Consider the following 27,994-nt stretch of genomic DNA (forward strand, 5'->3'; position numbering starts at 1 on the left):
GCCAGGTGTGGTGGTGCACACCTGTAATCCCAGCTACTCGGGAAGCCAATGTGGGAGGATGGATGGTTTGAGCCCAGGTGGCCAAGGCTACAGTGAGCTATGATCCTATTACTGCATTCCAGCGAGAGCAACAGAGTGAGACTTGTCTGGGAGGGAAAAAAAAAAAAAAAAGATAATAAAGGCCCCAGGCCTCCTCACCTTTGCTGCATTGGCAGCCGGTACTCCAGGAGTCCAGTGGGCTCCGGTGAAGGGAGATGCCCAGCACAGCAGCCAGGCCCCTTCTCCACTTCCCTCTCACATTCTCACCCTCCCAGCTGCCGCATGGGCCCTGGGCTATTGAAGGTCTCACTCAGTTCTCAGGGCCCTCATCTGCTACCCACACTTCACATACAAGGGTACAGTTGTCCTCTGGGATTCCATCCCAGCTCCCCCTTCCCCACTTCCCCAGACCCTCATTTTTGCAGTTTCTCCTCTTGGCCATATGGATTCTTACGTGCCCAAGCGGCTCTGGCCAAAGCTGTCAGTGTGACGACGGTGACCAGCCGCCTAGGTTGGGGGCTCAGACATGCCATCCTCTGAAATGTTCAACTATACCAAAGTACTAGACTTTTCACTGAAAATAAAAATGTGTTTTTCCCTAGAGCACCCAGGCACTGTCAAAAGCCTGTATTGAAGGCTTATCTGTGACTTTGTTTCAGGGACAAGGCCTTCTCCCCACAAGCTTGAGTAATCCTTTTCTATTTCCAGTCCTGACACTGGACTTGTTTTGGCCAGGAAAAAGCAACGAAGGAAGAGAAGGCAAGAACACAGTGAAGAATGTTATAACTCATTCATTCCATAGATACTTACTGAGCACCTAGTCCCTGTCCCGAACTAGGCAGATTACAGTAGTGAGAGAAGGGGTGAGACAGAAAGAAACAGGCCATCACAGCCATGATGAGAAGGCCTCTGATAAGGTCATCCCTGCGTTCACCGGAGCAGCAGTGGGCACCAAACCTGGAGCCAGAACAGGGCATTTCCATGGAGGAATCCTCTCCACACTCAAACCTGGAAGGCGAGCGAGAGTCCTGGTGGTAGAGACTCGGTTCGTAAGGAGGCAGAAGAGAGCGATGTCTGCAGGGCTCCGTGTTTTGTTGGGAAGTAGGACATTTGTGGGTGGGTTGGGGCAGACAGCATGGGGAGGATTTCAGCCTCTGTTAAAAGCGAACCGTAACTCTGCTTCCTCTCCCACGCCCGCTCTCAGCATTGATATTGGAGGACAAGGTACTGCCCACCTTGCCTCAAGACAGCTGAGCCCCTGAGACAGAAATAATGAGTCCTCCAGCTGCCCGTGCCCAACAATCCACAGGCTTCCTAACTGTCCCTCGCCAGCCCTGAAACTTTGGCCTGACGCTTCTCACTTTCCCGCCGTCCCGCGTGTCCTCCCTGGGTATCCTGGCTCTGGTTTTGTTTTTTCCCTTTACCTCCGCGCAGCCCCAAGTGATCTCCTCTGATTGCCCAGAGGGGCCTCTCACGGCTGGGGGCCCCAGGCGGGAAGCTGCTGGTGAGGTGTCTGCTTGCTAAGTTCAAGTCAGGATGGAGGGGCCTGCGTGCCGCTTTGGAAGGGAAAATGTTGTTCAGGGCTTTTTATGATTTTAGTTTGAGAGAGAGGAAAAGCGTCTGAATAATTTTCCATAGCCTCTGGTTATTCTGTGTGGGCAGAACACGCCCTGCCTGTGAGGCCCCGTGGAGGCGCACAGCCTCCATCCTGGAAGAAGGTTCACCCGGGCGCAGAGAGACAGGACGCCCTTTCATAGCCCGGACATGCTGTTCCTTAGCTGGCTTGGAGCAGGGAAGGTATTAACTGGGCCAGGACACCTCCCTTCCTCCCCAGGATGGAGGGACCGAGTCCCCAGAGTCATGAAAGGAAGGAGAGGGAAGTTCTGAATTTTATTTCTGAGACCAGTCACTTTGACTCCTGAGTGATAATCCCAGGCTTCTGGGCACTTCACTGTGTCTTGAGGTGGCTCAGGGAAGAATGGCTCTTGCCTCTTTATGAGCCTTTTCATCCAGCCACGTACACTGGGATACCATAGCCATCTTCCTCCAGACAGATGCATTGGTCTAGGCCTGAGAGGGCCAGAACTCTGGAGTGGCGACTAGGGGTGCCTGGGCAGTTGTTGGGCATGAAGCCTTCCCTTCCCCTCCAGGCCCCTCAGGAAGCTGCTCCCCAGCCCAGCCTGGGGCTGCAGTGAGATATTGGGCATCATAGCCAATGCCGATTGCCTGTAACTGAGCACTCCTCTGTAGGTCAGGAACCAGTGTTCAGAAACTCCTGGAGCCAGCCACGACCAAGCACCACAGCACCAACTGAGAACCACCCCCACTCTCATTCAGCACTGCTAAGGGGCTGGCTCCCATCTGCAGCTCTGAAGGAAAGGAACCCCACCGCCCACTGAGGTGCTCAGGGAATGAGCTGCCCTCCCTGTGGAGGCACCAACATTCCCACCTTCTCGGGTGCTGTTTCCCACCAGGGAAGATGTCATGTCTATAATGGTGTCTTAGGAAGCGCATCCATGAAATGAGCCCTTTACTCCTTTGTCACTTGGAAACTCAGGCCAGTTGTCCTTCAGGCTGGCTCCAGATCAGCTCAGTATCATAGTTGAGAGACCGTGAAGTCATTTGCTGTGTGCTGTTGTTGGAGTGCAAGGTCATATTGAATGTCTAATGTGATGAACAGCTGTCTACCACCACCAAACGGCCGGTCTGTGCAGTCCAAAACCAAACCCCAGTGTGACACCTGTGAGTGGCATCTATTGAATCATTAAGAGTGAGGCACATTCCAGGTATTCTAAGTGTTTTTCATGTGTTATTTCATTCTCACAACATCCTTTTGAGAGAGAGGTTATCCTCAGTTTCTAGGAGGCACTGAGTCTTGGGTAGAGGGGCGTGCATAAAGGCGTGCAGGGATTCGAGCCCTGCCCGTCTGCATCCACAGCCTTCCTCTGGCCCACAACTCTCCTCCCCAGGTCACCCTGACCAGCATGCCCACGTATGCTCACACAACATGTGGCTGAATAAGCCAGTCAAAAGCAGAAATGATCCCCTTTCGGTGTGAGTCCAGCAGAAACGCTCGCCTTTCGCCCGGTTTCAGAGGTCCTCATGTGTAGCAGGACACGCAGAGGGAGCATCACCAACCAATGGGCAGGACTGTGGAGGAGAGCCACGCCCTCGCCTCCTAGCCTGCCTTGATGCGTATTCTTAGTGGCATCTGGCTAAGGTCACCCGGGAAGAAGGGGTTTGTAAGTCCTCAATGACGTTTCTGCCACATGATTAACATTCTTCTGCTTTTGTCCACAGAGCTCTCCTGGTATTTAGGTCCTTAAAGATTAAGCATCACTGGGGGACAATTAAGCTGTCATTTCTTTTTCTCCATGTAAGGAATCTGTTTCCTTTATGGGAACTAGTCATTTAGTCTGTTACTGAGTAATATTTTATGACTACTTAAAGGAATTCATGCCTTATTGACAAAACTACTTCGGAATCTTCTCTCCATCCTTGTTACTGCGAATCAATCAAATCACATGGATTTCCAACAGCACGTGTTCTAAGTTACAGTTCTAGGCACTTGGCAGGGGATTCATATGTGACGTGGTGTCCTCACCACCTAGAACACCCCATGTTCATGCTTTACCTGCAGCAGCATTACCAGGGCACTTGCTACAAACACAAACTCTCTAGACACCCCTTCAGATCTACTAAATCAGGCTCTGGGCCTGTGGAAGGGAGCCTATGTATCTGAATTTTGACTGTCCCTTGGCTAATTCTAATATATCGTGAATCTGAGAGTTCCTGCCTTGGAGACCCCTAACCCACGTAAAGTCCTTTCCTAGTCTGTGGCAAGTACAAAGGCTAAACGCAAAAGGAACTATAACATAGATAAGAGTTTGTTACAGGGCAGTAGGCAAAACACACACACCAGTTTTACTAGAAAAGAGTTCTGAAGGTATCAGACCTACATATTTTCCTAAACTTTAGAGAAGGTTTAAGTCAGGACTGGCACACTGGGATTTTTGTAAGGCAAGAGACCCATTAACTGGAGATTTCTCAACAAAGTCCTGAAACACAGAGAATAGAGTCCATTCTCTGACACCCTGGAGACCACTCTAGGGTGGCCACACACCATCAAGCAGATTGATTTTTGGAGTGGTTGAGAATTTTCATTGATTATGAACATGCAGGGGGGCCTGCAAAACCCAGAGTATTCACCAATCAATTTTGCAATTCATTCTTGGTTAATAGAGTCCGGAGTAGAGTCAGGAGGGAGGGGGCGTGTGGGTATGGATCTGCCAGAAATATAACCAAAAATAAGGGTTATCAACAGTTTGATGCATGTACCTTACCAAGCACCTCCAATGTCAGATAATTTAAATTTTCAAAGTAGGCAGCTCCCAAATTAAACTGACTACTGTTTGGACCAGGTTAGAAACAGGTGAAGAAAAGGCAACTGCAGAGACTCCAATGTTTTCCCCTATTAATTGCATGTTTCTCCCTCTAATGCCAGGCTGTGTCACCCATTTAAAAGTCCTGTTTGTTTTTGCAGGCATTTACAGAGACACAGAAAAAAAGATTGTTGTCATGGAAACAGCAGGTGCAGAAGCTCTTTCGGTCTTTCCCTCGGAAAACCCTTCTAGACATATCAGGATATCGACAGCAAAGAAAGTATGTTGGGATTTCATTCTTTGTAATGCACGGTGGTTCCCCTGGCACCTTCTTGCCTACCTCAGTTCCTGGGGCAGGAATATGGCAGGGCACCATTCCTTGTTCATGAAGATGCCCTGTGGCGAGTTCCAAATTGCGTTACTTAAACAGGTGGGGCTGGGAAAAGGCTGTGAGAGCGAGCACTCCCAGGGGAAGAGCTGAATGTGAGCTTTTGTAACTCCGTTTGCATTGTCAAAATGATGGTAATAGTCCGGCTGGGTATCAGAGGGGAGAGTGGGTATGATTTAACAAATGCAGGCAAAACACAGGATGGCTTACCCACAAAAGGGGGATCTGAAAGGATAAAAATGGGTTGTTCTATCAGCACCTTAAGTGGTAATTTTTTTCCCCCTTCTAGCTGTAGACAAGCTAATTATAGTTGGTGGCAGGGTGAAGAGCCCAGGGCTAGTCTATTTTGGTCTGCAGTCTCACAGTGGAGCAGTACAATTCTTGATTTTTTTCATAGTACTTCAGCTTCTTGCACGCAGATAAAAATAAGCCTGGTTGTACTTTAGAACCCATTACCTTAATATAGTTTTAAATTGAGGAATCCAAATGCATATTAAAGATGAACTACAGTGACAATTTGTGGGAGAAATTAAGGGTAGAGGAAAGGTTAAGCCTTAAACAATGATAGGGAATTTTGGGGACATACGGGAATGAGAATGTAAACATCCTGAAAAATTAACATTCTATTTTACACTTTTAAAACACGAGCAGATAATGTCTTCACTTGCACCTGAAAGGTTCTGAATTTGTTTCATTTCTTGGTGCATGTATAGAAGCTCTTTGCCCGTGATGTTAAAATTTGGGGCATTTATTTGCATAAGTGTGCCTTAAAACATCACTGTTTTGTATTTAAGGGAGATGAGGCCAGTTGGAGTTTGTGAAAAGACTTCATGAAAGATTAATTTTAAAATTGAAGTGTGATCACATTCCAGCATATATAATGCTTATTTATTAAACATTTATTTAGCACTTACATATGCCAAGTGGTATCCAAGCACTTTAAGAATATTAATACATTTAATCCTTGTGACAACCATGTGAGGTAGAGCTGCTGTTGTTGACCCCAGTTTACAGACAAGTTCGTAGGCAGCAGCATCGGGGATTTGAACCAGGCAGGCTGGCACCAGCTCCAGCTCCATGCTCTTAACCCTGTGGAAGCCAGACAACTCTCATGGTCTCAGGCTGATGAGTGGAAAAGATGGTTCAGGCAAAGCGACACTTCAGGACCAGTTCCCTGAGCCCAAGCTCTTGGACTAGACTATCTCTGCCCTGAGGATTCCCAATGGCCCAGATGAAAGGCAAGGTCTGCTTCCTTGGCCTCCTGCCCTGGGGCCTACCCCCATCCCAAGTGGCTTTTCTCTAAGAGCAGCAATACTTTTCCCAGGTGAAAAGGTTCCAGACTCCTCTTGCAACACCGGGCCCTTGGGAGACAAGTTCCAAGAGGAAGAAGGCATTTGGAGGTTGGAGATGAAGATGGGGCTTTTAAGCTCTTTGCTGCTCCTCCAAAAGTCCCACCCTGGCCTCTGTCAGCCCTGTGTTGTCATTGGTCCACATCTGAGAGCCTTTTGGAGGTGGAGCAGGGGGCATGAACCTTGACCTCTCCAGGGTGTTAGTAACACTTGGATTGGGCTAACCCAAGGTTTGCCAGGTTGGAGTCCTAATGGACGTCTTTTTATTGATTAGATAAGAATGAATCGCTTATGGATATTCAATTGGAATTGGAATTCAATTCAAAATGCTGGAAGATGTTTTATACTCACAAGTATTTCCTCTGGGATCTTTTTGTGCTATTAATTTGCTTTGAAGACCTCTTTCTCCAATAATACAAAGTTTACTGCAACCCAGCCCCTGCTTGGATTATCATAAATCCCAAATTAATTGATTCTTATTAATGTTACTTTTTCAAAGACTTTTCATGCATTTCAACATTTCAATGTAATGAAATCAGATTTAGAAATGTAAGGCAAGAGAATGAGAAAGGAAAACTTGCTTTTGTCACTTTGTTCTCTCCCCAGAAAGCATCGATGATTTCATTAAACCTAGCAATCTTAAGTAATCCAAGCATTCACTCTGATTGCCAGCAGTGGCAACCCTCTGCAAAGCTGGCTTTGTAACAACCCTCGAAGGGTCCTACCATCAGGAGAAAGATGGCCTAGCCAATCTAGTAAAGCGTGAGAGTAGGACATGATGGGTCCTACTCTCTCGCTTTACTCTCCGCCCCTATACAGCCGAGTCCTAAGAGTCCCTGGATCCCTCCTTTCTCCAGTGACTAAGTATCCCATAACAGAGTCCTCGGCCCAGATTATATTGCTTAAGAATACAGTCTTGCCTTTCTGGAAGCACATATCATTTTAGCATCACTCATTGACTCTGTATTTTGCATATGAAATAACTTTTTAAAAATCCATCCAAAAAGGAAAGTGAGAAAATGCTATCCACACTAAATAAGGAAAGATCATAGCAGAATACTGAATCATCTACCAGGTGGCCAAAATTCCGACTTCAGAACTCAAAGGACTAGTTTTCATCGTTAAAAACAAACAAAAAAAAACACTCGGCCCTTGTGTCTACCTCACATAGTCAGATTGTCCTTCCACCAAAGGAGGTCTCTCATCATGTGAAATTTCTTCTACCCCTCCTGGCCCTGAGTTCTTCTTTCAAACCAAAAAGTCTTAAGCCTTAGTAAAAATAAAAACGAAATTTTTAAAAGGGAAAATAGGAGAAAGAAGGAAGAAAGGCCAAGATAAAGATACCAAGAACCCGTGAGTGTCCTCCTCACCACCTTTAGATGAACTTCTGACCAGAATCTAGAACTCTTTCCATGGCCACCAAAGCCTGGAAGTAGAAAGGCACAAGCCCAGAATTCTGCCCCCTGCCCCTTCTCCCCCTAGGAAATTTAGGAATTCTGGGGAAAAGAGAAACTTATTTTCTGAGATCTGCACTGCTGGCTCAGATGCCCCTCCCCCTACACACAGGCACAGCTCTGCTTCTCAGGAAATGACTGTTCGCAGGCCCCTATCACCCTCCACTGGTTAAACTACGTCAGCCCAGCTTCCCGGAGTCTCCCCATAGGCTTGGTACAAACCTCCCCTGTGTCGCTGGAAAAGTAGATCTCTTCCATCTTGTGGCCGCTGGAGGTAATGCATTTCGACTTCATCCGTGAATGACTAAAGCTGACTCTTCTTGGAAAGAATGTGCTGGTTCCTGAAACCCTGCCGGCTGCTGTGTAACCTCCCAGACCCGAGGCGTGTCGGAGAGGATGCATTCTTCAGTGCTGAGGTCAACCAACCCAACGGGAGCCCCGGCATCTGCATGTGATGCTAGGGGCTCTGGCAGCCTCCCTGCGCGGACCCAGGAGAAGCATGGACCTGCCCTGGCCTTTATGCGGCCCACTCTGCAGGGAGGGCCTGTGGAGTGAAGGCAGTTTGTGTCCTAGGTCCAGAACATTCGCAAACATCATCTCCGACCTTATATCCCTCGCCCCACAGGTGGCATCGGCTCTCCCATTCGAGGATGCATCGTGATGGCAGAGACTCATTGGTTCCTTCATTTAACTGCATTCCCTGTGCAGAAACTGATTCAGGCACCGGACATGCAGGATGGATGAGGACAGACATGGAGCTTACATCCTGGTGGGCCTCACAGGCTTCTCCAAGTCTGCCACACAGGCTGAGGAGAAACAATGATAGGATTAAAGAAGGGAGCACTGGGACAGGAGTCAGACCCAGTTCTGACCCTGGCTCTGCTGTTTTCTTGCTATGTGGCCTCTCGAGAGTATGTGAGTGTTCAAGACCTGTGTCCTCATCTGCAGCAGGATGGGTTGGAGAAGATGCGGCGGGGAGGCGGAAGGCAGAGTGCTGGTGAACCTGCTGGGCCTGCGTGCCAGTGCTGCCCCCTGCTGGCTGTGTGGCCTGTGCACAAGGATTACACACAGTTTTACTTCTCCAGCTACAAAGGAGAGAGCACCTACTTCATAGGGTTGTTGCAAGGATCGAAAAATAATGTCCAAGTCCCAGGAAGTTACATGTGATACAGCCTCTCAGATGTTAGCTGCTGTTTTAATTATAGTTGTTCGCTGGCACAGAGCCCCCTGTAGGCCTTACAACTGTCAAAGTATGAGCAGAGGCGGGGCGCAGTAGGCTCATGTCTGTAATCCCAGCACTTTCAGAGGCCAAGGCAGGAGGATCATTTGAGCTCAGGAGTTCCAGACCAACCTGGGCAACATGGTAGACCCTGTCTCCAACAAAAATATAAAAATCTGTAGTCCCAGCTACTCAAGAGGCTGAGTTGGGAGGATCGCTTGAGCCTGAAAAGTCAAGACCAGCCTGGGCAACGTAGTGAGACTTCATCTCTACAAAAAAAAAAAAAAAAAAAAATTAAGTTATCTGGGCATGGTGGCACATGCCTGTAGTCCCAGCTACTCCAGAGGCTGAGATAGGAGGATCACCTGAGCCCAGGAGGTCAAGGCTGCAGTGAGCCAAGATCTCACTGCTGCACTCCAGCCTGGGTGACAGAGTGAGACCCTGCCTCAAAAAAAAAAAAAAAAAAATGTGAAGAGACCCCCCCAAGGCAACATCCCATGGGAATCCTGTGGCTTGAAAAGGGCTGAATAATAACTGATCGTCTCTTCCTTCTCTCTTGGCTCTCACAGTCGAGGCTTTGGGCAGTCCAACTCCCTCCCGACGGCTGGCTCTATGGGCAGTGGCATGGGCAGACGGAACCCGCGCCAGTACCAGATCCCCTCTCGGAACGTCCCTTCCGCCCGCCTGGGCCTCTTGGGCACCAGTGGATTCGTCAGCTCCAACCAGCGCAACACCACAGCTGCCCCCACCATCATGAAACAAGGAAGACAGGTTTGTTCTGCTCCAAGGAGGGAGGAGGATGGCCAAGCCAAGGCCTGAGGCTGCAGATGTCCCCCCAGGTGACCCCAGGGTGGGGAGAGAGGCCAAGGGGGACTATGCTGGGGGCAGTTGCCACCATTCCTCAGAGGTAACAGCATTGTTTGCATTGTTCTCTGGGAGACACAGCAACCCCATAGCTGTGCTTAGGATGCCCAGAGGACCACTTTAACCTTGGGGACCCTGCACAAGAGGATCTTTGGAAAGAAATGCAAGACCTATTTCTTCCTTGCCCCATGCTTGACCTTCTACCTCCCAAATCTGGGCTCCGGGAGAGCCTGGTACTTAGAGAACTTTCCTTCCCTTTTTATCTGTGGCAAAAAGCTCCCTTGTATTAGTCCCAGCTCTGGTGGAGCATCCACAGGACATAGTCTTGAGAGTGTGCGCCAGGGGGAAAGTTAACACATTCTCAGCCTGCCCAGAGGTTCTTGCTGTGCAATTTAGAGCTGACTTCTCTGGCCCGTCGCTCATACCCCTCTAGCCCCAGGCCTCACCCCTGCCTAGTGCCTTCTGCCTGCGTGTCCAGAGCTTCTCGAAGCTCTGTGGGTGGGGATTAGCATCGGAGGGACACAAGTAGGTCTGAGGTTCTGGGGTCTCAGGAGAAACTAAGGGATGACAGATCAGCTTAAAAACAGGAAAAGGGCTTCAGGCAAGATGGGCAGGATTCACTCCCCTGGGTACCAGAAAGCCCTGTCTTCTGACCATTTTCCCCAGCCCCCAGATCAGTTCAAGAAGACGTCACTGCTGGGACACACAAGCTAAGCTGTGCCAGCTCATTGCCAGCTGAGAGGTTCTTTTCTCTCCCCCTCGCTTTGAAGTACATTGTAAGAATCTAAAAAAAAAAAAAAATCAAAATGAGAGCCCTGAAATAGTTTGTGCTCTTCATTGCATACATTTATAGAACTCCCCCATTTCCTAGAAGAGTGGCAGGGAAAAAGCAAAAGCAACAACTGGGATAAAAAGAGTTTTGCAGACAGGGAGAGCGGTGTCCAGATGAAGCTGAGGCTTACAGCAAGGCCAGCACTGAGGAGGTGAAGAGAAATTACAGTGAATGGAATCTAAACCCTTCTCTGTAAATATGCAGATGCTAGCGCTGGCCTGCAAGCCCCTTTTCTAGAAGTTAGAGTTCTCCTGGGATCTTTGCCTCCCAAATTCTTGCTGGTGGCTCTGCTGTCCACCCCAGCGGGGCTGAACTAACGAGTTCCCCTTTTGCTTTTCTCACTAGAACCTGTGGTTTGCCAATCCCGGGGGCAGCAATAGCATGCCAAGCCGCACCCACAGCTCAGTCCAGAGGACCCGCTCGCTGCCCGTGCACACTTCCCCACAGAATATGCTGATGTTCCAGCAGCCAGGTAGGGCCCGGCGCTTCACGTCCCCTTGACACAGAGGGGAGGCCAAAATAGATGCCCCAGCGAACCCAGCCGGAAAGTGCTTAGCCTTGACTGTCACCGTGCATTCTTTGGAGCTTATAGAAGCCTTTCCTTTTTTAAACTGTGCCTTGCCAGCATGAATAGCGGCGGCTTGGCTGAGAGCCAGCACGTGGAGCCCCAGAGTTGCTTGCAATCTGATGGGGATATTTTTGATACTAGTCATATTTCTAGATTGATTAAACCAGAGATAGCACAAGAGGGCTTTGGTGGTGGGGAGGTGGGAGGGCTCCATGTGTAGTGTGTGTGTGTGGAAAGAGAAAGTGAGAGTGAGACAGAGAAAGAGAAAACTGTTGATGCTGAGACCTTCCCCCTGGTTTGGGCTTTTTCTTGCGAAGTGATGACTGTTGTACCAGCCATCTTTCCTTTACTTGGTTAAAGCGCAATTTAGCACACTTCAAGTCAATTTCAGCTTTCATCATGCTTCCTAAAACAGAGTGGTTGGAATTATGCACAGCTAATGAATACTTGAACCCTTTCTGTATGCAGGCAGTGATCTTGTAGACTTTGTAGACTCCAAGGGTAATAACAAGCCACTCAGGCAATTATACTGCACCTATCTGGATGGACCCCCCACCCAAGGCAGGCAAACCAGAGATGTGTTATACCTGTAGGAAAATGCCCTGGACAGTAGAAACGCTCTGTCTAGTAAGTCCTATCTATAGGAGTTTAAGGAAGGGAAGTGTCACTGTGGCCTGCAATAGGCAAGGAAGCTTCTTGAAATTGGAGCTGAGCTTCAGGGCACAGCAGAGGGTAGAGAGAGGGAAGGCAGAGTTACAGGCAGAAAGAATGCAGGAGCAAGACCACAAAGGTCCAGAATACCACAGCATGGCCCAGAAGCCATGGCTGGCTGAAGGGTCTGGCTGAGGTAGCAGAAAGTGGACCCAGGGAGCTGTAAAGGTTGTGGCCCATGGTGGGGGACTTGGAATCCAAAGCTGAGGAGCTTGGACTCTGGCCACTCTCCCTGGGGGGATTCCTCCATGTGGGGGATTCCGAGTAGAAGTCAGGCAGGAGGATGCAGGATGGAAAGAGGTAGGCTGAAATTGGGAGGCCAGGGAGGAGGAGGACGCTGAAGGAGAGGACCCGCCGCTGGGAACGGCATGTGAGGGAGGGGAGCGACAGCCACCCAGTGCAGAAGCCTGCTCACGTTGCTTCTTGACTTCCAAAACTCTTATTTGCTCACTTTTGTTTTAAAGCTCCTTTTCTCCATTTCTATACATGTAGCTATTGTTTTTCCTGGGAAGAAACATGACAACATTTGGGGGTTGTGAAGGCTTTTTCCCGGGGTCCTTTCATCCCATCCTCTGTTTTCACACAGAATTATGTAGAATCCATTCCCAATAAAAGAGATTCTGGACAAGATTTGAAGAGGTCCTGCACACAAGGAGATCTTTCACCTTGAATGGGTCTTTCACCCTGGCCTCAGTGTCACCAGCAGAGTGACTGCTGTCTTCAATTCTTTATACCTTCTCAAGGCCTTCTTGATTTTTTCTCTTCCTGCCACTTTTGCCAGTTCTCAGCCTTTCTCTTTGTTCATACGGAATCTTCCCTGAGCTTTCTCCATCTTAATTGGGAAAACTAGGTCCAGACAGTCCCCCTTCTAAGAGCTGGGTCGTCCCGGAGCACTTTGGGTTTGTTGATAGAATCTTCCACCTATACCTTTGTTTCCGCTCCACTGTTTCACAGCAGTGCCAAGTGGCTGGCTTGTGCTCAGGGCAACTATGAACCTAATATCATTTTCACTCTTCATATGAAGCCTCTTGTTCCTGTGGCTAAAGAATCAAATAATACAGAAGGGCCCTAAGCAAAAGTGACTGTCCCTCTCCCCTCCCCTTCCTAGCCCACAGGCACAACCCCTTTAAGCAGACTGTAGTTACCTACAAGTCTCTAAATAATGTGCTTCACATACTGGACTTAAAACTCTGGAACCCTTTGAGTGTTCTTTTTAATCTCTCAAGTATTACAAACCCACTTCCAGCAAGGCCTTAAAGGTCCTCACACAGCATTTTTAATAACAGCCAAAGCACAGGAAAAAGCCCGCTCTAAATTTCCTGATTGCAAATAAACCATTGAGCGCTGGACAGGAGCCACTCCTAGGGCCTGCCCAGCATGCTCAGCACCATGCTGGGTGGCTCTTCCAGGACATGCATAAAGGGCACGACAGGGCAGGGCCTGGCCAGGACCCAGGACCCAGGATCCCTCGCTGAAGGGGAAGGAGGCTGCAGAAGGTCCCTGCTTAAGGGCACAGGGTTGCGGTTCTCCAGCCCTTGCCAATCAAATGCTGGTTGTCAAGGCCACGCGTCACTGTAGTGACTTTTCCTTCCCCCCAAGGAGGCAGCCTCCTACCCAGGGACAACACCTCTGACCTCCAAGCAGGTCCAAACGAAGGCTCATCCTAGAGTCAGGGTCCTCATCTTGGATTCAGAGCCTCTTCTGCAGATGGGCCTTTCCACACGAAGCAGTGCAATCTGGTTCGCTATGGAGACTTCCCGGGGCTTGTGGCCAGGCGTTAAAACTAGACTACAAATATCATGTCAGGACAGCAAAAGTCAGGAAGTCAGAAAGTGGCTTTCATCTGTACATGAACAGGAGTAATAGCGAACACAAAATGAAATTGAGATGTGTAACCAGCCCAAAAGTAAATACTCAGAAAACTGTTATCATGCAATGAATGCAATGTTTTCCTCCTGGCTGTTAGATGTCTTCAGAGAATCCATTGTAAACTGGGCAAATCTTGAAGACTACAATGCATTTGAAGGATACTTTGATTCTGTAAACCTAAAATAACTCTACTGATGGGAGACTTTAAACGTCTCATACAGAGAAGACAGAGGGCTAGAACCCACCTCCAAGTTGCGGATCAGTTCATCAGTCACCTTGCTCGGGTTTACAGGACACTTCCCTTGTTCCTGGTTCTACACAATTCACGGGCACTTGGAGGCCCCTCGGGAGTGGTGTTTCATGTTATTCCCACATGGACAAGTTTTCTTATTTTTTTTTTTTTCTTTTTGAGACAGAGTCTCACTCTTTCGCCCAGGCTGGAGTACAGTGGCGCGATCTCAGCTCACTGCAAACTCCACCTCCACATGGACAAGTTTTAGCTGTTTCCTGGGACCAGCCAGGAGAGCCTTCAGGTGGCTATTGCCGGAGATGAATAGGAAACACTACGAGGTATAATACGCTCACCAGAAAACTAGTGTGGCGCCTGTGCAAATGGTCACGTTCCTCATGGAGGCAGGGTGTGTTCTCAACTAGATAATTGGTTTGGAAATTGCTTGGAGAGGGATCCTTTATTTTGGAAGCAATTAATTCCTACTGACCCGGGCTTAGTTGTCCTTGGGATCCAGTCGGAGAGGATCCTGGAGTGGCTCTGGCTCAACAGTAGGAGATCATGGAGGTTCTTTACCCTCTGGAGGGCCTAACAGAAAAGGGCAGGGAACCCCATAGCAGTCTTCAAAGGAAAACCTTCAGAAGGGTAGGCTGCACAGCCTTCTGGAAACCTCGTCCTTCCCTTGCCCAAAGCCACATGCAAACTACCCTTGGTAGTGAACCAGCTGGATGTGAGCTGGGTCCAGTGGCGCCTCACGTGGCAGCATTTCATGGTGTGACTTATCTGTTCACCACAGCAAACCTCCTCTAAGCACCAGCTCACAATTGGGATTCTTCTACCGTAAGCACTCGGCATATATCTGGGAGCACAGTACTCCAGGCTGTTATTTTTCATTTCCTTCCAGAGAACTGCCTTTAGAAAGAATAGAGAGTTAGTTATTGGTGCACTGGGTCCATTAGGGAGTGGAAGGGGCTGCCATGCAGAGGCAGAAACCAGAACAGGGACCCACGTACAGTACTGGATAAATATTTCCTCCATGTCTTCCAATAAATCAAGGCAGACATCCCTCTTCAGGACTGGCAGACAATGGGTAGGGAGATTGATAAATCAATTCTGTCATAGCCAAGAACCCAGCTGGGCCCACAGCCTCCTCCCTCTGAGCATCAACTTGGGGCAAGATGGTACAATATCATCTTATACCATGTACCCATCACTTTTTGTGAAAGCTCTGGTCCCAGAGGACCTCCACAGGCACTGACCTTCTTCTGCAGGCTTAGGAATGTTAGGAGGCCACCAGAGAAAAGGTGTGTTCCCATAGCCAACTCAGGGATGCCATTTATTACTCATACCCTCCTGCCACCCTCCATGGCCGTCTCTGCCATCCTCAGCTTGCCTGCTGCCCCGCCCCTCTGTTTCCCTACCCATGCCATTTCTTTCCCTTTTGTTACCATCCTCCCCCTTTCTTCTTAGTTCCCTTGTCTTCCTTTCTTCTTTACTCATCTCATCACAGTGGTCCAGGTCCCACTTCTCTGTCCCTTTTTGTCTTCCCTGCTTTCTCTCCTCCTAGAAGCCCTGCTCCTCAGTGAACCAGACTCCACACCTTTCTAGTTATCCAACAGAGTTGCCTCAGCTGTCATTGGCAAAATGGGATTCTACAGATTTTTCCTGGAATTCCCCAGCCTGTTTCTTATTCTAAAGTCCTAAAGAAATTGGCTCCTTACCCTCAGTGCCTTGGAGAAAGAGCACTGCAGAATTGTACCAAGGGTGCCACACATGAGACCCAGTAGGGATGGACGGTTACTGCCAAGGACAAGCCCTGTGGGCTCCTCAGGGGGGTGCTACAGCAACACCTCATTAGGGATGGGTAGCGTTCTCTTCCGGAATCTTCTTGACCCTGGGCCTGAGCACAGGACTACTCCATACATGTGAGACTTCTGAAAAGATACAATTAATGTTTCAAGTCAGCCGAGACCTTGGGGATTCCAAAACTGGGGGTCCTTACTGAATACTGGAACGGTCCTCAGAGATGCCATCTGAGCTGAAGAAACATGCCCCCTTTGGGAAACAGCAGAGGAGGCTCAGTTAAAAAGGGGTCTTAACTTTTGCCTTCCTAGGACTCAGATCTCCATCTGCCTGGTCTGTGGCTGGTAGGGGCAGGGGCCTGGGATAAATGAGACGGGCCCTCAGGGTTAACAGGAGCCACAGCAAGGGTTGGCCTGGTGGTTTACGTTGGTCTGTGGGGCAAGAGCTGCCCGAATGCCCCTCTGGGGCACCAAGCCCCATGCGGCTGAGGGTTCCTAGCCTGAGATGGAAGCTGTTTTCCACCCAACTGGTCTGTCTTATACGTGCGGCGAGATGGCATGGATCTGTTTTTATCAAATACACAATTAAAAAGTCACACTATTAGGAAACTCTGCAGTGTGAACATATGGGCTTCTCCCAAGACTTAGAATTTTTCAGAGCCACTCAGAGTGGTGGGGGTCATGGCTCCCCAGCGCCTGGAAGCAAAGAGCTGGGGAGAAGGAGCGAACACCCCCACTTCCCACCTAAAAGAGCAGCCACGAAGGTTTGGGGATTCTGGAGCGGAGAGCCCTGCGTTTCTCAGCCCCCTTTTTGGAACACGCAATCCCAGGCTTGGAAAATGGCATTTTGCTGCGTGTTGGCAAGAAATCCTGCAGCTGAAACACTTCTCTCCAAATGTCGAGCATCTTTATTTATCCAAATCTCTCCACAGTGTTTGTTTAAAGGGGAGCGCTGGAGAGTAAACTAAATCTTACAATGAGCATATGGATGGCTATAATTGCTGAGGTTTGTTTTTTTTCATATTTGCTAACTCGCTATATATAAAATTGTGTTTCTATTTTATAGATTTCACACCCTGAAGACTGCTAATTTTTGCATGCATATGATTTTCACATGAATGGATGAAAATACTAAAATCTCTTCCCCTGGAATTGTCTAATTGCCCCGACCCTACTCTAACAGCAACTAGTGGGTGGGGGCGGTGGAGACTCCTGCCATTCTCTGCGGCACCCCACTTCCCTGGAAGCTCAGTCAGCCTCCGTCTGCTCACGAACTGGCACGGCTGTCTTCCAAACCCATCGACGCCGGAACATGGGTCAGGAAGAACACAGTCAGCTCTCTGGTGCTTTCCATAGCGTTCCATTTTGCCAGCCTTCTCTTTGCAATTTTTAAATAACGGAAGCAACATCTGCCTCTGAATTAGCGGACAATGGGAACACACATTGCAGAGATTTATCTTGATGTGTAGCAAATCAAGGAAAACAAAACTTTGGTTTAACCACTGGTTTCAGTTTCCTATCCCGCCAAGCCACCAACCTCGTTTCACTTTCTCTCTCTGGCCCATGTGCTCCCTTGGTGGAGACATGAAGGAGCAGGCAGGTAGCCTGCAGTGGGACCCCAGAATGCTTTCCCCACTTGACAAGTAGAAGAGCTAAGGCCCTCAGCAGGGAACAGCTTCCCAGGCTCACGGAGGAAGGTGGTGGCAACACGGAGATTTCTCGGTCACCTGGAACACACCCTGCTCTGGACACGGCCTCTGGGACTTTTTTTCTGCCTCTCCCTGTAGGATTTTGCAATTCTTTTCAAACTAGTGTCACAAAATGTTTAAAAAAAAAAAGGGGGATTTCACAACTCTTAGCTGTCAGAGTTTCCTTCTACTTCTTTCGCTTTTTCTTCACTCAGTAGACATGTATGAGGCAGAAGGCCAGGGCCGGGCGCTGAGGGAGATTCAGAGAGATAGGGAAGCATCATCACTGTCCGCAAGGCACTTCTAGATAGTTGAGGACATTTAAAGTCGCCACCGGATGAGGCCTGTGGAGGTGTTGACAGCGAGAGCTCCAGCAGGGGAGACGAGGCGGCTCCCAGGGGCTGCCTCCTGCTCACGACAGGCGACACTGGAACCTGGGGAGATAGAGGGGAGATTGCGGTGAGAATGTGCACAGCACTGTCGGGCAGTGGGAGCTGAGCCCCTACTGCCTGCAGAGTGGGCGTCTCAGCCCTTGGTTCTAGAGGCCCTCAAGGCTGAGGGTGTTGACCATCACCTGCCCTTGCTGTGGCAGGTGGCAGAGCCTGGCTCTGGAGTCAGAGGCGGCCTGGCCCCAGCTCCATGTGAACTGGGTAACTGATGCGTGGCTTCACCTCTCCCAACCCCACTTGGGCTTGTTGGGTGGATTAAGGAGCCCACACACCTAAAGCCCCCTACGTGGTCTCGCACTCAGAAGAGGTGTGCGCCGGGCCCTGGCCTTCCGCCCCTGCTCTAGATGCGGGCCAGGCCCTGCTCTAGGCACAGGGGGCAGAGCTAAGTTCTGCTCCAATGAGGTGAGCACTTGAGCACTCAGCGGGGTCAGGGGAGGGGGACAGTAGAAAGTGAATACAAATATCAAATATGATAGCTGCGGGCGAAGGCTATGAAGAAAAATAAAGCACGGGAAAGGGATAGTGTGGGGGCATGGCTCATACAAGGAACAAAGTCCTTTCTGAGGAGACGATAGAGCCAGAAATGTAAAGGCAGGGAGAGCCATGGAAACCACTCCAGGGAACAGCGGTGCAAAGGCCCTGAGGTAGGAGGGGGCCTGGGGCGGAGTAAAGGAAGGAGAGAGCTGTGTGAGGGCACAGAGATAACAAGGGCCTGGATCACACGGGGCCTTGCAGGATGGGAGGCCGCTGGAGGGTTCTGAGCAGAGGAAGCACAGACTGTGACATGACCAGCTATTTTTAGTCTCTGTTTTGTTTCAGGTTCCCAAGTTCACAGTGGACTGTGTTTAACAGACCTTAGAGGCTGGTTGAGCCTGAGCGGAGCCCCTTCCATGCCAGCGCTGACAGTCCCCAAGTCCTCCCGGGGAGGCACACCAGACCCTTCTCTTGCAGGTGGAACCAGGTGGCACCCTGCTTATCTCCTCCTTGTCACCAACATAACCCTTTATCCCCTGCAGAATTCCAGCTTCCCGTGACCGAACCTGACATCAACAACAGGCTGGAGTCGTTGTGCCTCAGTATGACCGAACACGCCCTGGGAGGTGAGTGTGTTCTTCCTGTACGTCCCCATGTCCCTGTTACCACGTGCCTGGGAGAACTTCTGGCCATCTGCTGTCTACACTGTGGCAGGAGCTCAGGAGAACTGGGGGAGGACAAGGAGGGATAGGCAGGGGACAGGGAGAAAGAGTGGCCTTAGGGTACTATTGGACCCTTTTCCAGCAGCACCATGCCAATGGCCAGTGCCCTGTTCCTCCTCCTTTTCTGGGAGGTGAGTCAGGGACCTGGAGATCAGAGCTGTCCCTCTGTCCCCAGAAGCTCCACCTCCCGGTACACGTGGGAATCACACCACAGCAGTTGTCCCAGCCAAGTGCCAGTCCTGGAGGAGTCAGGGACACGAGACATGGCTTTTAGTGGGAATATCCCGTACAACATTGGATGCTTCCCTTCTGTGCACTAGATCCCCCAGCCTGGTCCAAGCATAGCCCAGCTGCCCTAAAAATAGAATTTTTGAAAAACAGAAAACCCAGCTTGTTTGTGTATCTCCCAGTTGCAAACAGCTTTCTTGACACCTGGAGCCCAAATCAGGCTGAGGTGTCCTTTCCTGTGTGACAGGGACAGGTTGCGTTAACAGGGGCCTGCACATCCACTGCCCAAGCCAGGAATGGGGGCTGTGCCGTGCAGGGCTGCAGCTCCACACGCAGCTCACAGAAGCAGCCGTGCTCCCGCGTGTGTTTGGTTGGAAGCCATGCTTGGGAGCAGCCCTGGGAGGCCTTCAGCTCCCTCCTGGTACTAGGCGGGTACCTTTCTCTGGGCCTGGATATTTACAATGCTTGGCAGGCAGAGGAGAGAAGAGATGCCTGCCATTTCCTGCCAGCTTCCTGGGAGGCTCTATGCCACAGAGACACAGAGACACAGAGAGGCCTCCTATGAGCCCTTCCAATAGCCCTATCCAGTCTGCACACACTTACCCACCCAGAGAAGGGCTGTCTGCACACCTAGAGCCAAGATGTGCACCACCCCTGGCAGTGTGAGGAAAAGACTGCCATCCTCTGCTGCTTCAGAGAGCCTTGTCCTCCAGACCTAAGGTTGTTAGATGTTTAGTCTCTGCAAACACAATCTTATCCTGAAACCAAATGTGAAATAGATCAATGCTCTGCATGGAGCAGAGAGGTGGGCCAGGAGCACACCCACCTGACCTCCGTACCAGGGGGAGCTGAAGGCCTTCCAAGGGCATCACAGGGCTTCACCAAACAGATGGTGGGAAGACACAGCCCCTTCTATGACTTCCCCCAGGGCTCTATAAAGAGCCTCATTTGCGAACCACTGCTCTCTGCCTTGGCCATTCAGATCTCAGGAACATCACTGGGCCATCCCTGGCACCTCCGGCAGGAGGTGCCACCAGCTCATCTTTACCTCATAGAGGAGACTGGGTCAGCAGCCCCCTAATGAGTAATGGGAGACAACTCAAATGTCCACCAAAGGATGAATATGGCTTAAGAAAATGTGTAGCCGTACAGTGAAACAGCATTCAGCCTTTAAAAAGCAAACAAGTACTGCCTATGCAACGCAGTGGATGAATCTTGACATGCTGAGTGAAACAAGCCAGGCATGAAAGACCACAGAGCATTATGATTCCATTTATGTGAGATGTCCAGGATAGACTAATCTACTGGGACAGAAAGTAGATGAGTGGTTGCCAGGGGCTGAAGGGAGGAGGATGAAAATATTCTGGAATTAGATAGTGGTGAGGGTTGCACAGCTTTGCAAATGTACTAAAAACCACTGAATTGTGTATTTTCAAAGGGTGAAATTTATGATATGCAAATATCTCAATTAAAAGTAGTAATGAGAGTCTCCCTGGGACCAGAGTTAGGATGGCAGCTGGTGAGTGAGTCCCCTGAGCTGGCGCCTGCCAGCGTTCTGACATGGGGAGGGAAGTCCCTGTGCTCCCCTGCTCTACAGCTGGGTGGAGGACTGATTCAGTCTTTCACTGGTTTTGACCGGAGAAGAAGGAGAACTGATAGAACTGACCTTTTCTCCCAGGGCTTGATACATCTCAGACAATTGGCATTTTGGAGGCTCATATCAAACTGCTAAGTACTAACATTATCATTATTAGCAGCAAGAATACCAAACGCTCTTTATTAAAGGAAGGTTTTCATTGAAAAAGACTTCATTTTTTTCAGTCTGTTCTATTTTTACAGAAAACCTCTCTGAACTGATGGGTTTTTTGCTAATGTTTTCATCGTGTTAATCTCCTAAGCCTTTTTATTGCTGTGTTTTTTCCCAATAATCCCCTCTGGTGGGAAGCCTCGTAAGCAGTTTCCTGAGCAGAGAATGCAAATTAAGTTCAGGGTGGCCTAGTTGGTCACAGTGGCAGTGTGCCCTCCCAATATGACAGAGCCTCTCTCCTGGCCGACCCCTTCCAGATGCCAGGAAAGATGACCTTGCTGGAGACAGTATGCCAATGAATTAAGTCATTTTATGGGAAGAGGAATGGGCAGGGAGAGGAAAGCACAGTAAAAGAGGTTCGGATGCTTGCGACTCAGGGATGGAGGAAGAGAGGCTCACATCTGTTGGCCTCTAGGATTGGTGATCTGACACCACTGACACATGCAGGGACCATTGCTTCCTTTCTTTAAAGTCTCCCCTAAAATCATACAGAACTTATATACAAGTACACTGGGTCTGTTTGGACTATTTCTTACAACTGCATGTGAACCTACAGTTATCTCAGAAGTTTTGACTGAAGAAGTGCTTCTCCTCCAAGGCCCCACTGGCAGAGTTGCCAGCCTGGCTGCATCCACAAGGAGGCCAGGAACCCCCTGTGGTGGCCTCAGCATGCCCCCTCTATCACTTGGGTCCTCCAGCTTTCCCTGGAACACACTGCCACTCCCTTCTCACACCCGAGTTCTGCCAAGCAGAGATGCTGCATCTGGTGGACCAGTTCTATGATACTGGGGCTTGGACTGGGACATCAGCAAAGCCAGGGAGGCACCCCGCAGCCCTGTCTCACCCACATCTAGTGGTCACTGAATGCCGTTATTTCTACCGCCTGTGATGGCTAATCCATGCCTCTCTTTGCTCACTGGAAAAGACCCTTGTCAGTTCTGGCTCAGACCATTATAGGGGCCTCTTAACTGGTCCACCCGCCACCAGCCTTATCCTTCTTCAGGTTATCTGATGCAACTACCAGATAAACCATTCTCAAATGAAATCTGATTACTCTACTGCTTATAATTCCCCAACTACCTACCTCTAAGCTCTTGTTCATGGTATGTAAGACCCTATGGTCTGCTCCTGGGGACCCTCCTAGAATCCATGTGTAAGCAGATAGCCAAAAAGGGGCCGGGCAGGCCTCACACCTCTGATGGGCGTATCGCCTGCCTTCTCTGTAGCTTGGGTTTTCCACTTCTCCAAAATGTAGATGTGGCAGATTCTGGGCGGCCTCAGCACTCTCCCACCTCCCAGAGACTGTTCAGTTCTAAGTGCCCACAGCACCTACCTCAGACATCTCTGCCTTTGATCAGATTCTCGAGACAGAGAATCTGGATTTGTTTGGATCAGATGTATCCATCCTTCATGGTCTGCTCAGCTGTGGACAGGGTCACAGCTAGCTTGTCCCCAGTCTCTCATCAGAGACATGGGGTGAGAAGGAGAGGCTGCCAAAGAAAGGGATGTGAGCTAGACAGGTCCACCTGCGTGTCTGTCGCAGCCCCTGCCTGGCTCTTCACCCGATCTCCTCTACTCCATTCCCCACCCTTCATCCTAAACCTCCAACGCACCCTCAGCTCCACCACTGGATGACCTACCATCCTGCCTATGTGTGCACCACACGCCATCCCCACCCTCCTCCTCCTCCTGCCAGCACCAGCTACAAAAGTCACTTTGTATCTCTCTGAAACTCCTTGACTTCCCAGACCAACTGGGCAGCCATCATTCCTTCCTCCATGTTCCTGCTATCTTGGATCGTTATAGCAATGATCACATACAGCATTATTGTCTGGCTACATGTCTGTGTCTACCCTCAAATATAAGTACTAGGGAGGTGAGGATTAGAAATTTTCATCTTGGTTCTCAGGTTCAATATGGTTCCTGGCAAAAATAGCTATTTCCCAGATGTTGTGTGGGTGGGCATATAAATGCATGAACACATGAACACAGGAGCCCTTCTCTGCCCTCAGAGGCTAGGAGGCCCACCATGCATGGCGTTGGCATAGGTGGGCACGAACAGGATTGTTTTGCTCACCTGTGCCCATTGTTTGCTGCTTTCTCTCCCAGACGGGGTTGACCGGACCTCCACAATCTAGAAGCTGAAGATGAGAGTGACCGCGCTGGCCGTGAAATCGACTGCTGCGGGTCCAGTGTCCGCCATCTTCAGGGTTGCACAGAATCCTCCAAGATACTTTGCAGCCTTTCCCCTGGTCCCTCTCCCGTTTTGATTTTGTGAGAGCGTAGGTCATCCTCGTAAACATATCAGTAGACCTGGGGTTGGTTATTTTGTCATTTGTTTCTGTCATGGGATGGTTTGGTGTGTGGGGTGGGGAGGGGTCTCTAGGGAATTATGAGACTGGGAGGGGGGCGGAGGGAGTGGAGGGAATGCAGGTAGCTCCCTGGATGGAAAGGGGGCAGGGGAAAGAGTACTGCCATGAAAGAGATAGGAGACACACAAGAGGACGGCAGAAGCCCTGGCCCTGGGGAGGCTTCTCGGAAGGCCTGGCTTTACAGGCAGGCCACAGAAGGATATTGTGGGCATGTGCACCCAAAGCAAGATAGTGGCTTGCCTTTTATATCCAATCCAATCCTGATTAGATTTCCCTGAGGCCCCTGCTGGAAGCAGCCATAGGAGAGGGCCCATGGCAACGGGGGAAAGAAGGAAGAAATTCCCTCCAACAAAACTTCAGCTAAACTTTGATTTGTGTATTGTTTACATAATAATTTTAAAGGGTACATAATGTGTAAAGAGTTTGGATAGAACCTCTCTTCATACTATGGTTTTTGTAAAGGATCTGTTGTTGTTATGGATTCATTTTCTTCCTCTATTTTTGTAAGAGCAGCAGAGTGTCTTTTTAAAACGGCTGCTGAGCTCTGTTTCTTGGGAAGATGGATGCAGTCACGTAGGCCTGAGCTGTCCGTCTTTCACCGTTAGGCGGGAGGAGCGTGGGGGTGGACTTGAAGGACATGGACGTGGCCAGAATGAGCACAGCATTGGGTGAGTGCACAAGGATGAGGACATCATGTGATCAGTTATGGGTTTGCTCGCAGGGCACCCAGAGATTCTCAAAGAATCCTGCAGCCTCTTTCTGTGCTGGATTTGCATGTCATGGAGAGGCCTCCCTCCCTTTCCTCCCCACCCATGGGGCATTATCCTGTCACTCCCAGCCTTGCCCCCAACACACACAGGTGGGTACAAGTTCCACTGGAGGAGAAGAGGCAAGGATGGACTTTTTCCCCTTGTGAGAGGTTTGATACCCAGATAACGAGCTCAAAACCTTTACATTAGGATCGCTTGTAGGAACTCGAGCCTGGAGGCTGCATCCACTTCACCCATCACTGCTGAGGAAAAGGAGGGAAGAAAGGCCCAGCAACAGTGTACAGAGGGTCCGTCAGCAAGTGCCAGAGAGTGCAGGAAGGGAGATGTTTGGCCCACACGGCGCAGCCCCACCATCCTCGGTGGGCGATGAAAGATGTAGGAAAGGTTGATTTCACGATGGAAATGACAGCGCTATCCGCACAGTATGAATTAGGGATTTGCTGTGTTGGTTGATTTATCCATCCACACAGAGGGGAGGGAAAAGACACTGGTTACTTGGTGGGAGATTGAGAAACTATGGTACCTACCACAAAGTAATAGCTCTGTCTATGAAGGGCAAGAAAGGCTACATTTCAGAATTTGACGCAGTGGAGGGTATTAGAGGAAATCAAAGAGGAGTTAACTGTGTGGAAAATCAGGTTGTGTAAATGAAGGTATGAATGCTGGGCCGGAGGCAAGATCAGGGAGATGGTACAAGACCTGTTTGTTACATGGATGAGTCGGGTGCCTTTTTTTTTGTGTGTGTGTGTGTGTGTGTATGTATGTATGTGTGTGTGTGTGTATGTGAAGTCAGAGTTGAAATTCAGAAGATCAGACTATGGAAATCACTGTCTTTTTTTTTTTTTTTTTTAAAAGCTAATGAACTACATACAGACCTAAAAGGCCTTAATGAAATCTGAACAATTTTCTTTTACTTTCAAGATCAAAAACATACACCCAACCCAGTCTTGGATGCTGCCACCAGGTTTTTGAAGTCAATTTGAGTCTAAGAAGGTGAGAACAATGTAACCATAGAAAACCTTTCGTGAGCATAGAAGGCTTGAAGCCACAATTTCATGCAATGAATTTAAAAAAAAAAGTTTCAGACCTCTCCTTGGGTGACTAAGTTCTAAAGATGCAAATCCATGTGCAGAAAAAGATGGCATTTTTTAGTTGATTATTTTTAACCAAGTGCCATTAACATTCATCCCCCACATCCCTTTTCTAAACAAGCTTAGTGTTACTTGGGGAATGTGTTGGGATGGATGATCACATGTAAGGCAGGAAGAATAGGTCAAAGGTTGAAGGCCAAAGGTAAGACCAGAGGGTTTGCGAATGTGGGTTTGTAGGATACTGAGAAAGCGAATAAAGAGGAGAAAAAACCATGGTGTTACACATCTCCCTGAGAAAGGAAAGCATTCGGATCTGCTGCAAAAACACATATATCCATAAAGACTCATGTTATTCAGAAAACAGATTGTGAACACAATCACATTCGCATGAATCCTTTAAAAGGAAGAAGACCTTAAAGTATTTGCAAATCTGAATTTCTATTTATTCCTTCACTGAATATAGAAACAATGGTTATCTGATTATTAGAGATATTATTTTGGATATGTTACTTATTAACTTGCTATGGCTGGTAACCATGATAAAGTCTGTTATTAATAACAACATAATTCTTTTTTTAAAGAAGAAAAGCTTATTTTTCATTGACAGTGTATAGATTTATCTACTTAGTTGTGTTTTGCTATTAGTGTTTTAATTTTTTTTTTAAGTTGAGTGTTTGATAAATTTTGAGAGCCTGTCCCCACCTTGTTTTGAGTCCTGTGTTGACTACAGGTATACAGCTCAATTTAAAAATCCTAAAGCAAAAGAATTTTATTTATAAAAGAATCAAACAGTTGCATGCATAAGGCTGTGAAGTCAGATATTTAGTAATAAAAGCAGCAGTGCCTTTTTTTGTATTTACCCATTGACCCCCACCAAATGCAACTGTTTTATATTAAGAAAATAGTAACAATTTTAAAATCTCAGAGTAAAATCTATTTCACTACATGTTTTCCCCCTTGTTCTGATTTAAGCAGTGTGTACTTGGCATCTCTACATTGTCCTAGGGACAGTGGTATTCTACAATATTGTTATCATGTATGATGTTTTATTGGTGCTTTTTATTCATAGTGGCTTCTTACCAGAAACAGTAGGAAGAAACACATGAACTGTGTACAAGACATTAAACATTGCTGCTGATATGTTGTTGTTTTTTCACATGCTTTTGAGTTTTCACTTTTTAAACGAGAGCCAGCAAGCAAAATAGACGTGGCTGGGTCTGCCTGTCGGGGCGGCTCTTTGCACCGAGCTCTCAAATCCTGTGTATTGAGGGTTCCTTTTTGGTACTCAGGATTGGAGCTACAGCTGGACCCCCCTCTCTCCCATTCGTTTGAAGAGACACTGAGGGAAACAAGGGTTTCTTTTGAGGTGTCCTTGGCTGCCTTTTACGGGATGGGAGCCTTCTCCGGGTCTTTTGTTCTTCTGCACCTCTTGTAGCTACTGCCGGTGCAAGGTTGTAGATGTGTGTTCCCCAGGAGCCTGGGCTGGGGGGATGAGCTGGGCTGAATGCAAAGGCATGCAACCAGAAGGCGGGCGAGGGGACAAAAAGCAGGCCCGGTCTCATTGGTCCCTGGAGATGTCTATAGCAGTTAGCTCCAGCTTGGGCCTGGGGAAGCAGCCTGACCAAGGCGCTTGGGTGTGCCTGTTACAAGAAGAACCTGCAGAAGGATAATTTGCACATGGAGCTGTGATAACACTAATGTTGATTTTTTTTTTTTTTTTTTACAAGTCATCAGAGATGTTTGCAAAGTGAGTTTTATTTTTTTGTAATTCCTTTATCTTTACTTAAAGGTGAATGTGTATTCCTCTGGGAGGAATAGGAAGAAAACAGGAATGTTAATAATGTCGAACAGAAAACTTCCTCCCTTATTAATATATAATCCTCATGTATTTATGCCTAATGTAAGCTGACTTTTAAAAAGCTTTCTTTTGTTGCATGCCCTGTGCAGGCATCTGTATTGTACATGCATGCCTTTCGTCCTGTTTTCCTGTATAAAGTTAGTGAACAAAGAAATATTTTTGCCTAGTTCATGTTGCCAAGCAATGCATATTTTTTAAATTTGTCATATATGGAAAGAGCATGTTTGTTACATGTAAAAGCTTTACTGATATACAGATATACTAATGTTTGAAGATGCTGTTCTTTGCAAGTGTACAGTTTTCAAATGTTGTTACCAGTGAAACACCCTTGTGGTTTAAACTTGCTACAATGTATTTATTATTCATTTCCTCCCATGTAACTAAGAATCATGGCTATATTTCATATCAACGTTATATTGAAAGTGAAGGGAAATGATTAATACAAGGTTTTGTAACACTGGTGTGTGTCAGTTTTTTTTTCAACATACATGATTGAATAGAAAATAAGAACTGAGGCCTGGTGCGGTGGCTCATGCCTGTAATCCCAGCACTTTGGGAGGCCGAGGCAGGTTGGTCACTTGAGGTCAGGAGTTCGAGACTAGCCTGGCCAACATGGTGAAACCCTGTCTCTACTAAAAATACAAATAAAAATACAAAAAAAAAAAAAAAAAAATTAGCCAGGCATGGTGGTGCGCGCCTGTAATCCCAGCTACGAGGGAAACTGAGGCAGGAGAATCACTTAAACCCAGAAGGCAGAGGTTGCAGTGAGCCAAGATGGCGCCACTGTACTCCAGCCTGGGCAACAGAGGGAAATTCTGTCTCAAAAAAA

The 27,994-nt window shown here is 48.5% G+C and overlaps 1 protein-coding gene across 4 annotated transcripts in view; it reads left to right on the forward strand.

Annotated features, from left to right (window-relative positions):
* The window catches only part of SAMD4A (sterile alpha motif domain containing 4A), a 227,684-nt gene extending 200,062 nt beyond the window's left edge, over positions 1-27,622 (forward strand). For 2 of the 4 annotated variants that reach the window (XM_025391587.1, XM_025391590.1), the window contains 6 exons: positions 4,583-4,701; positions 9,401-9,602; positions 10,873-10,999; positions 18,663-18,770; positions 18,860-18,943; positions 23,184-27,622. In XM_025391587.1, coding sequence (XP_025247372.1) covers positions 4,583-4,701; positions 9,401-9,602; positions 10,873-10,999; positions 18,663-18,770; positions 18,860-18,943; positions 23,184-23,212 — 669 coding nt within the window. In that variant the 3' untranslated portion in view covers positions 23,213-27,622. The remainder of the gene's footprint in view (positions 1-4,582; positions 4,702-9,400; positions 9,603-10,872; positions 11,000-18,662; positions 18,771-18,859; positions 18,944-23,183) is intronic. The other 2 variants (XM_025391588.1, XM_025391589.1) reach the window with 1 other exon arrangement.
* Positions 27,623-27,994: the final 372 nt, after the last annotated feature.

Source organism: Theropithecus gelada, chromosome 7b, assembly GCF_003255815.1.
Source record: "Theropithecus gelada isolate Dixy chromosome 7b, Tgel_1.0, whole genome shotgun sequence".
In the NCBI taxonomy this organism is placed as follows: domain Eukaryota; kingdom Metazoa; phylum Chordata; class Mammalia; order Primates; family Cercopithecidae; genus Theropithecus; species Theropithecus gelada.